This window comes from Nicotiana tomentosiformis, chromosome 3 (assembly GCF_000390325.3).
Source record: "Nicotiana tomentosiformis chromosome 3, ASM39032v3, whole genome shotgun sequence".
Classification (NCBI taxonomy): domain Eukaryota; kingdom Viridiplantae; phylum Streptophyta; class Magnoliopsida; order Solanales; family Solanaceae; genus Nicotiana; species Nicotiana tomentosiformis.
In genome coordinates, this window is record NC_090814.1 from 17,221,977 (window position 1) to 17,236,749 (window position 14,773).

At 41.2% G+C, this 14,773-nt stretch overlaps 2 protein-coding genes across 2 annotated transcripts; one reads left to right on the forward strand and one right to left on the reverse strand.

The window, feature by feature from the left end:
• Positions 1–1,614: 1,614 nt before the first annotated feature.
• LOC104086811 (F-box protein At5g07610-like) lies at positions 1,615–2,394 on the reverse strand. Its single transcript, XM_009591153.2, has one exon. The coding sequence runs from the start codon at positions 2,392–2,394 to the stop codon at positions 1,615–1,617; it is 780 nt and encodes a 259-aa protein (XP_009589448.2).
• A 7,929-nt stretch (positions 2,395–10,323) lies between these two features.
• Positions 10,324–13,249, forward strand: LOC138907424 (uncharacterized). The gene is made up of 4 exons (XM_070198022.1): positions 10,324–10,404; positions 10,563–10,757; positions 11,445–11,827; positions 12,787–13,249. The coding sequence occupies exons 1-4, from the start codon at positions 10,324–10,326 to the stop codon at positions 13,247–13,249; spliced, it is 1,122 nt and encodes a 373-aa protein (XP_070054123.1).
• Positions 13,250–14,773: the final 1,524 nt, after the last annotated feature.

The following is a 14,773-nucleotide window of genomic DNA, read 5'->3' on the forward strand; positions in this document are numbered from 1 at the left end:
AGTACCACATCTCTATCTTCAAGGCTATTGAATCAAACAATGAAGTATCCGTCATGATGATAATATACTTTCAGCTTATCAGTAAATTGTCCCCGGGAAGCAATGAATCTCTCTACTGCTCCTATTGATGGATTTAGCCCTACTACATACAAATGAGTGCCTTCCTCCACTTCTCTGTTTTTTATTCAATTTCAGCTTTAGGTAGTTTCACAATTTTCTTCCCATCCCTTATTTGACGAGCAATGTAGCAGAGATCCATACCTTTTGTAGCTAGGCTATTGCGCTCAAATAGATTTGCCTAAGTAGTATTGCCACTCTTGTTGTGTCCTAAATCCAATCGTCGTTGAGCCGTCAGGTGCCCCTTTTTGTTGATCGATCACCTCTTGAGTATGCTCCTCTGAGCTAGGTTGGATTTGTATTCCTTTCCCCAGATCCTTCTGCATCCGTTCACCGCTCGGATTTTCCCCAATTTTGGACTCCCCACTGCGATTCGAGAGTGCTGGCCATCCTTATACACTTCTTGGGTTTTGAACAACAGGCGTTGTCACCGGTGTCTTCTTTGTAGCATCGTTGATCAATAGATCTGATATATTCATCTTGGTTTCCGTCTTTCTCGGCCGTCCCCTACCCATGCCGGCAGGGGGTGAACGTTAGTCAATCACGGTTAACGTTCACTTAAGAGGAGTGAGAACTTTTCGTCGCTATTTTGCTTTAATTTCAATTGCTTTGAAAAGACATATATTTTCAACACCCATAATGGTATTTATATGTACTAGTATTAGGGTTTAGGTGGAGATTAATTAAGTGGCTTATAGGTGAACTAAACCTAAATAAATAATACCCCAATTTATATGATGCATTTTGCTTTACGAGATTCAAATTTCATAATTTTGGCAATATATTTAAACATAAAATCTTAAGTTTTACGAAATAAAGTTTACATATTTGAAATCATAAGTCACGGATAGTTATAATTCAAAATATTTAAAGAAATATAAGAAATTACAGTCCAAGAACAACTCGTTTGACACTCGAAATTCGAACGCCATCACATAAGTTGGGACGGAGGGAGTAATATTTCCAACAATAATATTTCACAGTTTGAATATTCATAGTTGATTTTATCAATAATTTAATGGATGATTATATCATTAGTTTCATTTGTCTGACAAAACGAGGACTCGTCAAATAAAAGGAGAAAATTGTGGGTTTTAGCAAGTGGAACTTCACTACAAGAGAGGCTAACTTCAGATGTGCATAATGAATTCAGATTACTGTTCAAGCACTAGGAATAGGCAAAATGCAAATGTAGTACTGTATCAACAATGGAGTCACAGTTAGTTTTCACAGTGGTTGCGGCACTTCTACATTATCTTGCATTTATTCAGACCTATTGTAATAGCACCAAATTGAGCAAATAGAGCCAAGAGGGGTTCCTTTTACTAGTCTATAATATTTATTGTTTCGTTACAAAATTTGGAGCAAAAGTTCAGTTTTAATCATTCAACATAAATGAAGACGTTGTTCCTCTTAGAAAGGCAAGTACACAAAGGAAGAAGTAGCAGATTTCATGCTAACACCCAAACTGTAGCTAATGGAAGAAAAACTACACTGTCAAACAGAAGACAGAGTTTGAACATACTGATAAGCACTAAGGCAATTACAACATAAATCTCCTTGAATATCACTCGGCAATCCCAAGTCAAGAATGATTTTAATCTTCCTCCGTGCAAAATTATAGGAAATGACTTTGCCAAATATGACTATCAATACTGCAGTATCCTTTTCCTTGACTCCCTTGACCAAAGCAATTACAGAGAACTTGCGCTCTGTTCGATCATATTTGTGTGCCTCTGTCCCTTCCTTCGTAACTGCACGATATACTGCTTTCGCAAGACTATAGGAAGCAAGGTAATACTTGTGCGGAATCCATTTTAAAGTAGCTTGATCCAGCTCATGCAAACTAAAATTCCACTCACTTTTCATAGCTGAATAGATAGTGTCACGCCATTCCCAAAAGCAGCCAATATCCCATGAATGTTCATTAAATACATAAACAAAAGGTAATTTCAGTAGCATCACCTTCTCCTCATTCATATCGAACCGGATGTACTGTTCATGGCAAGCCCAATGAACAACACCATTTGAGAAGATTCCCGCAGCCATGTCTAGACACATGTTCACTTCAAAAGAATTGCTAGATTTCCATATACGCATCTCAGATAAATATATAAATATCTGAAAGTAGTAACTTCCAGTTGATTCAGGTGATTCTTTCTTAAGCCTCTTGAAACAAACAACTCTATAATTAGGCGATCGAGAAGGATCAAAAGCAAGTGTAAATGGACTTATCCAAGAGAATTCACCGTCCACCTTAGCGGATGGAAGAATCATGAATTTCCCTGTTGTGGGGTTGCAAACACAGAAGGTTCCAAAGTTCAAACAACAGAGTAAGAGGCCATTGCATGATTGTAAAATCTTACAATTTTGGCCTAGAAATGAAAGCGAAGGTAAACAAGGTTTACTTCTTTTTCTAGATAAAGAAAAAGAAAGGAATTGATTACAAAAGGAATTATAGATGAAGAAACCAGAAGGGGAAAGAAAACTGGGGTTCTTTTTAATACTATATATGGTATGAGAGTGACAAAAGTATGGATCGGAGATAAGAGAAGACCATTGTTTGCTTACCCTACGGAATATGATTAGAGCCTTCACAGGCAAACGGACAAGAATTATGGTTAACACACTTTCATTGGTGCCGCTGATCCTTGCTGGCATGTGATTGGGTAAACTTCTTGACTTCTTCATCACACTGTTTTGCAAGGAAGAAAGCATAATAAGTTGACTGAGGAAGCAAACAATGACTGCCTTATTATATAGACATGTGGTGTAATAAAAAATAAATAACTTACTATAAAAGGGGTCAATTTAATAAAGCATCCACCTTATTATTATTCAAACATCCACCTAATTTAACAAATATCACAATTAATCCCCATTTGATGATAAAGATTTAACGGTATTAAATATCACAAAATTTGATTAAAATGCCCTCCTTTCCTTTATTATTTGACCTATAATTTTTAATTACATATGAAAATAATAGAAGGGTAAAGTTGGACATAGAAGTTGTTGCTATTGACGATCATGATGATAGAGACTCACGACAAGAAGGTTTGTATAATACAATAATAATGTAACAAGGAGATTTTTGTTATTTCTAAAATTAAATGGGAGGCTTATTTTGTTTCGCTAAATCAAAAATGAGATTTATATCACTTACTATATATGTTTTGAAAGGATCTGATTCGAACCTAATCGGCACGTCTACGGATAACATCATTTTTGCAACTTAATATCGACTTTTGAATTTTTTTAATAAAAATCTAACAAGAAATAAGTAAGTTATTTAATGAAAAAATGATATATTCTTTTGATAAAATAACACTTACTTCATCATATTTGTTGTTGTTTGACAAGAAACAAAGATATATATATATATATATATATATATATATATATATATGGGGGGGGGGGGGGGGGAGAAATTATAAAAATGGGTGAAAAATAGTTTGATGCTAAACGGTCGCATGAAATTTGAAATTTTGAATAGTTTAATGAATTTGTATATTGAAACTTGAAAATTTTACTAAAATAGAATGGTGACGAGCGACTCGGCACGTATCGAAACGGAAGATTGCCATATAACTTGGAGTAGATGCAGTAGAATTAGGGCATCCTCTGTTCAAAATCAATAATCTTATTTTCTTTTTTGAGGATCAGGAGACAAATTTTAAAACTAAATTATTGTTAGATTGTAATGATTCGGCCGGTCGTTTTGAGTATTATAACCTCATTCCCCCATTCATTTCTCATTTGTTGTTATGTGACTTGCCGAGGTGGTTGGTTTAATTTCGGGGATGTTTCGGAACGAGTTGGGACATTTAGTCCCAAGGTTGGAAGCCTAAGTAGAAAGAGTTGACCAGATGTTGACTTATATGTAAATGACTCCAAAATATAGTTTTGATGGTTCCGATAGTTCCGTATGGTGATTTTGGACTTGAAAGTGTTTCCGGATATTGATTTGGAGGTCTGTGGATAATTTTGGTTTGAATTGGCAAAAGTTGGAAAAGTTGCAGTTTGGAGAGTTGAGACCGAGAGTTGACTTTGTCGTTGCCGAGCTCAGATTTTGGTTTCAGAAATTGGAATAGGTCTGTTGTGTCATTTATAACTTGTGTGCAAAATTTGTGGTCAATAGGAGTTGCTTTGATAGGTTTCGGCATCAATTGTAGAGGTTCGAAATTCATTAGTTTTATTAGGCTTGAAATTGGGGTACAATTCGTGTTTTTGATGTTGTTTGATGTGATTTGATGCCTCGACTAAGTTCGTATCGTGTTTTAGGATTTGTTGGTATTTTTGGATGGGTCTCGTGGGCTTCGGGTATGATTTGGATCAAGTTCGGCTTCATTTTTGGCTTTGTGGAATTTTTGGAATTCTGATCTGGTTTTCTTATTCGCGATCGCATGGGAAGGTTCGCGATCGCAAAGGCTTAATTGGGCGACTCAGGAGTTGCTTTATGCGATCGCGAGATATGGTCTATGATCGCGGAGCTTTGGTTGTTCATGCATCGCGAACGCGGGTATTGGGTCGCGTCCGCGAAGAAGGAAGGGGGAGGCCTAGGAAGCCCACACGTTTATTCTTCGCGATCGCGTGAGGGAGACCGCGATCGCGTAGGTTTGAGATTCTGTGAACCGCTTTATCGATTGGTTGTTCGCGTTCGCAAAGAATAATTTGAGGGCAGCATATAATTGTTCTTCACGATCGCGAGGGACTTTCCGCGATCGCGAAGAAGAACAACTGGGTAGAATATATAATTTCAAAAATGAGGGTTAGATTATTATTTAACATTTGGACTTTGGGAGCTCGGATTCAGGCGATTCTTGGAGGGATTTTCAAGGAGTCGATTGGGGTAAGTGATTCTAACTCGGATTTGGTTAATATACATAAATCTATCATTGCTTTCATTTAATTAGTGTTTTGGATTGGAAAATTTGGGAAAATTTGTAAATATTTCATAAACTATAATGCGGGGATTTGAAGGTCGAGTTGAGATCGGAATTGAGTAATTTTGGTATGGTTGGATTCGTTGTTGAATGGGTGTTCAGATTTTATTAATTTTGTCGGATTTCGAGACGAGGGCATGGGATTGACTTTTGTTAAAAAACCTAGCTTTATCATATGGAATTGATTCTTATAGCTTGTATTGATTGTATTAAATTATTTGTGGCTAGATGCGAGTCGTTCGGATGTCGATTCGTGAGGCAAGGGCTTGTTGGAGTAGTGATTTACGCAGTTTGAGATAAGTAATACTTATAAACTTGGTTCTGAGGATATGAATGCCTGAAATACGTGTGATGTGGTTGGTGTTGAGATGACGCACATGCTAGGTGACGGGCGTGCTAGGTGACGGGCGTGTGGGCGTGCACCATGGTAATTCTGACTCGGTTGATTCTATGGTACCGTGTAGTTATTAAACCTTGTTTCTATTCATGAAACTCCTACTTGTTAGAGTAATTGAGCTACAGTAGATGTTAGAAATCATGCTTAGATTGTATGCTTGTTCTGTTGGTACCCACAGAGGTCACTTCTTCTTATTGAATTATTTGCTTAAAATGCAATTATGTACTCAGTCACATCTATAATTAGCATATCATATCTCAGTCTCTATTTCCATTTATTATTACATTATATTATCATTGTTTGGGATGATTGTCATAAGATTTGTGAGCCCGAGAGACTGGAGAGGTTGATGACTAAGTGAGGTCGATGGCATGATTGTGAGTGATATTTATGGGATCAGACTGCACGCCGCAGCATGCTTTAATGATTCATGCCATGATTGGCTTATATTAGCACTTGGGTAGGATCCGCCTCTTCAGAGTCTGACATATCAGCAGTGAGCGCATGTAACTACTGAGTGCGAGTGCCGAGTAATTGAGAGTGCTGAGTGATTGAGAGTGCTGAGTGATTGAGCTTGCTGAGTGAGGTTGAATACTCCGACAGTATGAGTATTTGGCTTTATCACTTTGTTGCATTGCATTTGACATGCATTCTTGGCATGTTGATATCGAGATGTAACATACCTCATATTAGTCATACTTGGCAAATCTATCCATGTTGAGCTCAAACTATTAAATACTTGTAAGTATGTCTACATTTTTGTTCTATCTACAAACTGATTATGAGATTTTCTCTAAGCTATTACTGTCATTTTCCTGTCATATCTGTGTTGTTATTATCTGGATTGGACTGTACCTTTCTGAGCTCGTCATTGCTTTCAGCTCAAGGTTAGTCCTCTTACTGCTTGAGTACATTCAGTCGGTTGTACTCCTACTACACTCTACACTTCGTGTGCAGATCCAGGTACTTCTGGGCACGGCGGTTGCTAGATTTGGAGCTTCATCTGCTTGGAGACTTTTGAGGTAGCTGCTTTGGCATCCACAGACCTCGACTCTCCTTATTATCCTTTATTTAGTATTGTTCTACCTTTCCAGACAATTGTATGTGAAGTCTTGACTGTATTGTCATTTAGATGCTCATGTACTCATTGACACCCAGATTTTTGGAATTTTGTATTTGAGTTGCAGTATTTCTTATCGACTATTTATGAGAGTTATAACTATTAAACATGTTTTATCTTGTTTTCAATTTAAAAATGTGTAGTTAATTGTGTCGGCTTGCCTAGTACTTTGATAGGCGCCATCACGACGTGTTGAGTTTTGGGATCGTGACAAGTTGGTATCAGAGCCTAGGTTACATAGGTCTCCCGAGTCATGAGCAGGTTTAGTAGAGTCTTGCGGATCGATACAGAGACGTCTATTCTTATCTTCGAGAGGCTACCGAGCCAATAGGAAAACTTCACTTTCCTGTATTTTTGTCGTGCGGATTTGTTGATTCCGGAAACTAAACTTCTGCTATTATATTCTCTCACAGATGGTGAGGACACGTGCTACCCAATCGAGCGGATGGGCACCAGTACCACCAACTAGGGCCACGAGAGGCCAGGGCCACGGTAGAGGCCAAGGTGCAGCTCGTATAGCATCTAGAGCAGCACCTATAGATCCATCAGTTGCTCCAGTTTAGGAGCAGATCCCAGATGTGGTTGAGCCGATGGGACCAGTTCAGGCACCAGGTGTGCCCATTGTGATTCTAGGCCCTGAGAAGGCTTTGGCCCAGATATTGACTGTATGCACTAGGCTTGCTCAAGCGGTTTCAGTTCAGGCTGCACCAGCCACTTCTCAGGCCGGGGGAGGTGCTCACACTCCCGCTGTTCGTACTCCAGAGCAGGTGGTTCAGGGACTTCAGACACTGGGGTCACTACCAACCCAGTAGGTTGCAGTTGCTCAGGCCCATGTGGGTCATATTTTGAGTAATGAGGAGCAGAAGAGACTAGAGAGGTTCGGGAGGCTCGAGCCTCCATCATTCATTGGTGCTGAGTTAGAGGATGCTCAAGACTTCTTGGATAGGTGCCAGCAGATTATTCGCACGACGGGTATTCTGGAGCCTTGTGGAGTCTCATTTACTACTTTTCAGCTGTCGGAGGAAGCCTTCAGATGGTGGGAGGCCTATGAGTTGAGCAGGACAGCCGGTGCTGCACCACTTACGTGGCACGAGTTCTCTGTTCTCTTCTTGGAGAAGTTTGTTCCATAGGCCCGCATGGAGGAGTTGCGTAGGTAGTTTGAGAAGCTACGCCAGGAGGGTATGTTCGTGACCCAATATGAGATGAGATTTTCAGAGTTGTCTCATCACGCGATCTGGTTGGTTCTTAGAGAGAGGGAGAGGACTAGGAGGTTCATTGATGGACTCAACTATGGACTGTGCTTTGTCATGACTCCGGATATTGCATCGTTGCTAGGTTCGATGAGGTGGTTGATATTGCTAGACGGCTAGAGCAGGTCCGTAATCAGGAGCGTGAGAAGAAGGAGGCAAAGAGGCCTCGTGGTGCGGGTGGTTTCAACGGTGTTTCTTCTGGTGGATAGTTCCACCACAGTAGGGGTCATCCTTATAGGCCCGCTCAGATGATTCGTCCGGTTCATCGTGGTGCATCAACCAGCCATGGTTCATATAGTGCTCGTCCGGGCCAGTCGTCTCTCAGTTCCCTCCTATCTTAGAGTTCATCTCGTGCTTCATCAATTCAGAGGTCATTGATCTCGGCCAAACCCACACCACAATTTAGTAGTGAGGCGGTCGATGCAATATAAACCCAACGAAGGTCGGGATCGAATCCACAGGGAGTTAGAATATGGGATTAGGCGTATATCTAAGTTAATTGTAAGTTTTGACTCCAATTACACTTCCACAAACTTGATTGGTGTTCTACTTCTACTTTACTCTAATGTTTGCAAGTATAAAACTAAGGACAATATTTTTGGTTCTGAGTTTTTCAAATGATTAAAAGGAACTAGGGTCGTGACTTCTACCTAGGTGGTTATCTAATGGGTTGTAAACTCCAGGGCAAATTTTATTAGTTGGGGTCATGATGTAGCAATCACATCCGGGTACTCACTCTATACCTCTCGGTAGTTTGAGTAATTTTGACCAATTTGGCTTTCTCAAGCCCAATTGGGTATTTGCACAATATAAGTTATATTAGCTCAAGTCGGGTATTACTATCTCTAGGTTTAACCCTTTAATTGGGGCTATCAATTTCTTGAGTTCACCCCAATTTCTTGTTAGCCAAGTTTTCCTAGACTTAGTCTCTCTTTCTCAAGTAGAGGCTAAGTCAAATAGGCATGAATCTATGTTTGCAACCATTGATTCTAGGGTTCAATCATGAACGAGGCTAAATATCACTAACCCAATCAAAAATAAGCCCTAAATTAAACACCCATCAAATACCCATACTAGGGTTGGGTCACAACCCTAGCTAAAGATTTAACTACTCATGAAAAGTACAGAAATCAAAGAAGAAATTAAGATAGAATGCATATTAATTGATTAGGGAAAAAAAATCTAATGTATAGATGTTAATCTAGTACAAAAATCCTCAAAATAGCAAAGAAAACGGCTCAGGTGATCTCCTCCAACGTCACTTGACCTAAAAATGACAAAAGGTTCTATTTATATTAAGTTGAAAATATCTGACAAAATTGCCCCTGCGGAGGTTGTGCGGCCGCATAATTCTGGTGTGGTCTGCACATTGAGCTTCTGCGGCTGCACAATTATTGTGCAGTCCGCATTTTTGGAATTTTGGGCTTGGAACTTTGGGGCTTCTGCGGTCCGCATAAAAATGAGTGCGGCTGCGCTTCTGATTGTGCGACCGCATAAAAATAATGCGGTCCGCACTCCTTGATTTTGAACTTGACTCCAACTCTCTGATTCTTCACTCCTGCGGACCGCATAATAGTGAGTGCGGCCGCACTTGATATTCTGTAGCCGCACAATTTTGGTGCGGTCCGCACTCCTTCAGCTTGCCTAAATACCATTCTCTGAATCTCCTCTCTGCGGCCACACTAGAATTGTACGGTCCGCACTGCTGGCCTTTTTGACCTGTTTTGGTTTTTGTTCACTTTTGACTCATTTATGAGTTAATTTTGACTTCTTCGGCTTATATCCCAATATTCCTATAAGTAAGCACATTTTGTTAGTTTCCGGGAATGCCTTTAAGCATTTAAGCTAAATCACAGTTTAAAGAGAGCAAATAATCGGTCAAAATCCCTACTTATCAGTCATGTATACCAGGTCATTCTAGTAGCTATTCTTGCTCTCGAGGTCCGATTTAGTCTCTACCATCATCGGGGAGTTGCTTCGAGTGCGGGGAGTTTGGACATGTATTGAGGCAATGTCCCCATTTTAGAGGTCTAGTTCAGGAGAGGGGTCATGTTATGACTTCCGCACCAGTTACTTCACCACCCGCCCAGCCAACTCGGGGTGAGGATCATGCAGCTAGAGGTCGCCCTAAAGGGGGAGGCTGATCAGGTGGCGCTCAGTCTCGATGCTATGCTTTCCTTTCCAGGCCAAAGGTTGTTGATTCAGATGAAGTAATCACATATATTGTCTTAGTATGCCACAGGGATGCTTCTATATTATTTGACCTTGGTTTCACTTATTCGTATGTATGATCATATTTTTCTTGTTATCTGGATATTCCGCGTGAGTCCTTAGTTTCATCTGTTTATGTATCTACGTCGAGCACGGAGTTAGTTTGAGCATGGATTGGTTGTCCCCATGTCATTCTATTCTAGATTGTCACGCTAAGACTGTGACGTTGGAGAGGTGGACTATGTTCCCAGTGGGGTGATTTCATAGCTAAAGGCCCAACGGATGGTTGGGAAGGAGTGTTTGTCATATTTAGCTTTTGTGAGGGATGTTGGTGCTGATACTCCTACCATTGATTTTGTCCCGGTAGTGTGAGACTTTCCGGATATGTTTCCTGCAGACCTGCTGGGCATGCCATCCGACAGGGACATTGATTTTGGTATTGATTTGGTGTCGAGCACTCGGCCCATCTCATTCCTCCGTATCGTGCGACAATAACTGAGTTGAAGGAATTGAAAGAGTAGCTTCAGGAGCTTCTTGATAAGAGGTTCATTAGGCCTAGTGTGTTGCCTTGGGGTGCACCGGTTCTGTTTGTGAAGAAGAAGGATGGTACTATGCAGATGTGCATTGACTATAGACAGTTGAACAAACTTACAATTAAGATAAAATATCCTTTGTCGCGCATTGATGACTTATTTGACCAGCTACATGGAGCTAAGGTGTGCTCTAAGATTGATTTGAGCTTTAGGTATCACCAGTTGAAGATTCGAGACTCGGATATTTTGAAGACGGCATTCAGGACCCGCTATGGTCACTATGGGTTCATTGTGATATCTTTTGGGCTGACCAATGCCCCAGCAGTAATCATGCATCTGATGAATAGTGTGTTCCAGCCATATCTTGATTTGTTTGTCATAGTATTTATTGATGATATCCTGGTGTACTCGCGTAGCTAAGAGAAGCATGCACAGCATCTGAGGATTGTACTACATAGGTTGAGGGAGGAGAAGCTTTATGACAAGTTCTCCAAGTGTGAGTTTTGGCTTAGTTCGGTGGCATTTTTAGGGCACGTGGTGTCCAATTAGGGGATTAAGGTGGATCCGAAGAAGATTGAGGCAGTTCAGAGTTGGCCCAGGCTGTCTTCAGCTACTGAGATTCAGAGTTTTCTTGGCTTGGCCTGATATTGTCGTCGCTTCATGGAGGGTTTCTCATCTTTTGCAACACCTTTTACTAGGTTGACCCAGAAGGGTGCTCCATTTAGGTGGTCGGACAAGTGTGAGGAGAACTTTCAGAAGCTCAAAACTACCTTGACCACAACTCCAATTCTAGTTTTGCCTTCAGCATCGGGTTCTTATACAGTGTATTGTGATGCTTCTCGAATTAGTATTAGGCATGTCTTGATGCAGGCGGGTAGAGTGATTGCTTATGCTTCACGCCAGTTGAAGCCTCATGAGAAGAACTACCCCGTTCATGATTTAGAGTTGGCAGCCATCGTTCATGCATTGAAGATTTGGAGGCATTATCTCTACGGCGTGTCATGTGAGGTATTTATGGATCATCGAAGTCTTCAACACTTGTTCAAGCAAAACGATCTAAATTTGAGGCAGCGGAGATGGTTGGAGCTGCTAAAGGACTATGATATTACCATTTTGTATCATCCCGGGAAGACCAATATGGTGGTTGATGCCTTAAGTAGGAAGGCGGTGAGTATGGATAGCCTTGCATTTATACTTGTTGGTGAGATACCATTTGCATCAGATGTTCGGGCCTTGGCCAATCAGTTCGTAAGGTTAGATGTTTTGGAGCCTAGTCAGGTTCTAGCTTGCATGGTTTCTCGGTCTTCCTTATATGATTGCATTAGAGAGCGTCACTAAGACGACCCTCATTTTCTTGTCCTTAAGGATACGGTTCAGCACGGTGATGCCAAGTAGGTTTCTATTGGGGATGATGGGGTGCTACGGATACAGGGTCAGATTTGTGTGCCCAATGTGGATGGGCTACATGAGTTGATTCTTGAGGAGGCCTACGGTTCGCGATATTCCATTTATCTAGGTGACGCAAATATGTACCAAGACTAGAGGCATCACTATTGGTGGAGGAGGATGAAGAAAGACATAGTGGAGTTTGTAGCTCGGTGCTTGAACTGTCAGCAGGTAAAGTACGAGCATCAGAGGGCGGGCGGTTTGCTTTAGAGGCTTGAGATTCCGGAGTGGAAATGTAAGCTTATCTCCATTGACTTTTTAGTTGGTCTCCCACGGACTTTGAAGAAGTTTGATGCTATTTGGGTGATTGTGGATCGGCTGACTAAGTCCGCACATTTCATTCCAGTAGGGACTACCTATTCTTCGGAGCGGTTGGCTGATATCTATATCCGCGAGATTGTTTGTGTTTTACGGTGTGCCGATCCATCATTTCATATCGGGGCACGCAATTCACATTGCAGTTTTGGAGATTTGCGCAGCAAGAGCTAGGCACATGGGTTGAGTTGAGTACAATATTCCACCCTCAGATGGACGGATAGTCCGAGCGCACCATTCAGAATTGGAGGATATGCTACGTGCTTGTGTCATGGATTTCGGGGGTTGTTGGGATCCGTTTCTGCCGCTTGTAGAATTTTCCTACAACAGCAGCTACCAATCGAGTATTCATATAGCTTCGTATGAGGCCTTGTACGGGAGGCGGTATCGGTCTCTGGTTGGTTTGTTTGAGCCAGGTGAGGCTATGCTATTGGGTACTGACTTGGTTTAGGATGCTTAAGTTGATTGAGGATCGGCTTCGTACGGCACAGTCTAGACAGAAGAGTTACGCCGATCGAAAGGTTCATGATGTTGCCTACATGGTGGGGAAGAAAGTATTGCTCAGATTATCGCCCATGAAGGGTGTTATGAGATTCGGGAAGAAGGGCAAGTTGAGCCCTCAGTATGTTGGCCCTTTTGAGGTGCTTGAGAGGATTAAGGAGGTGGCTTACAAGCTAGCATTGTCGCCTAGTCTATCAAGTTTTCATCTAGTGTTTCATGTTTCCATGCTCCGGAGGTATTTCGGCAATCCGTCTCATGTTTTGGACTTCAACACGATTCAGTTAGATGAGGATTTGACGTATGATGCGAAGCCGGTGGCCATTTTGGATCGGCAAGTTCAAAAGTTGAGGTCAAAGAATATATCTTCAGTGAATGTGAAGTGGATAGGTCAGCCAGTCGAGGAGGCTACTTGAGAGATCGAGCGGGAGATGCAGAGAAGATATCCACACCTATTTGAGGCTCTAGGTATGATTCTAGATCCGTTCGAGGACGAATGTTTGTTTAAGAGGGGGAGAATGTAACGACCCGATCGGTCATTTTGAATATTGTAGCCCCGTTCCCTAATTCATTTCTTATTTTGTGCTCACTTGTGTTTATGTGACTTGCCGGGGTAGTTGGTTTAGTTCCAGGGATGTTTCGTAATGAGTTGGGATACATAGTCCCAAGGTTAGAAGCCTAAGGTGAAAGAGTTAACCATATGTTGACTTATGTGTAAATAATTCCCGAATGGAGTTTTGATAGTTCTGATAGCTCCGTATGGTAATTTTGGACTGAGTGTGTGCGGATATTGCTATGGAGGTCCGTAGATGATTTTGGCTTGAATTGGCGAAAGTTGAAAAAGATAAAGTTTGGAGAGTTGAGAAGTTTGACCGAGAGTTGACTTTGTCATTACCAGGCTCGAATTTTGGTTCTGGAAATTGGAATAGGTCTATTGTGTCATTTATGACTTGTGTGCAAAATTATAGGTCAATCTGAGTTGGTTTGATGTGATTTGAGGCCTTGACTATGTTCGTATCGTGGTTTAGGACTTGTTCGTATGTTTGGATGGTGTCCCGGAGGCCTCGGGTGTGATTCGGATCATGTTCGGCTTCATTTTTCACTTTGTGGGATTTCTGGTGTTCTGATCTGGTTTCCTTATTCGCGAATATGTGGGAAGGTTCGCGATCGCGAAGGCTTAATTGGGCGACTGGTGAGCTTCTTTTTGCGGTCATGAGAAATGGTCTACGATTGCGGAGATTTTGTTGTTCATGCATCGCGAATGCTGGTGTTGGGTCGCGTCCGCGAAGAAGTAACGGGGAAGCCTAGGTGTTTATTCTTCGCGATCGCGTAAGTTTGAGATTCTGTGAACCGCGTTCACAATTAGTTGTTCGCATTCGCGAAGAGTATTTTGCGGGCAACATATTTTTGTTCTTCGCGATCGCGAGGAACTATCCGCGATCGCGAAGAAGAACAACTGGGCAGAATATATAATTTCAAAAACTAGGGTTAGAGTATTATTTCACATTTGGACTTTGAGAGCTCGGATTTAGGCAATTCTTGGAGGGATTTTCAAGGAGTGGATTGGGGTAAGTGATTCTAACTCGGATTTGGTTAATATAAGTGAATCTGTCATTGTTTTTATTATTTAATTAGTGTTTTGGGTTGAAAAAGTTGGGGAAAACTGTAGAAACTTCATAAACTATAATTTTGTGATTTGAAGGTCGAGTTGAGATCGAAATTGAGTAATTTTGGTATGGTTGGACTCATTGTTGAATCGGTGTTCGGATTTTGTTAATTTTGTCGGATTTTGAGACGTGGGCCTGGAGTAGACTTTTTGGGTTGACTATTTTACTTTTGTTAAAGAACCTAGCTTTATCATATGGAATCGATTCCTATAGCTTGTATTGATTGATTGTATTAAGTTGTTTGTGGCTAGATTCGAGTCGTTCGGAGGCCGA

What these genes read in the sequence shown, in the direction of transcription:
- LOC104086811 (XM_009591153.2), bottom strand. Translation starts at nt 2,394, where the DNA reads ATGATTCTTCCATCCGCTAAGGTGGACGGTGAATTCTCTTGGATAAGT.
- LOC138907424 (XM_070198022.1), top strand. Translation starts at nt 10,324, where the DNA reads ATGGTTGGGAAGGAGTGTTTGTCATATTTAGCTTTTGTGAGGGATGTT. An exon ending in ACCAGCTACATGGAGCTAAG is followed by an intron (nt 10,758 to 11,444) that starts GTGTGCTCTAAG and finishes GTCTTGATGCAG; the next exon opens with GCGGGTAGAGTGATTGCTTA. An exon ending in TTGGCCAATCAGTTCGTAAG is followed by an intron (nt 11,828 to 12,786) that starts GTTAGATGTTTT and finishes GACTTGGTTTAG; the next exon opens with GATGCTTAAGTTGATTGAGG.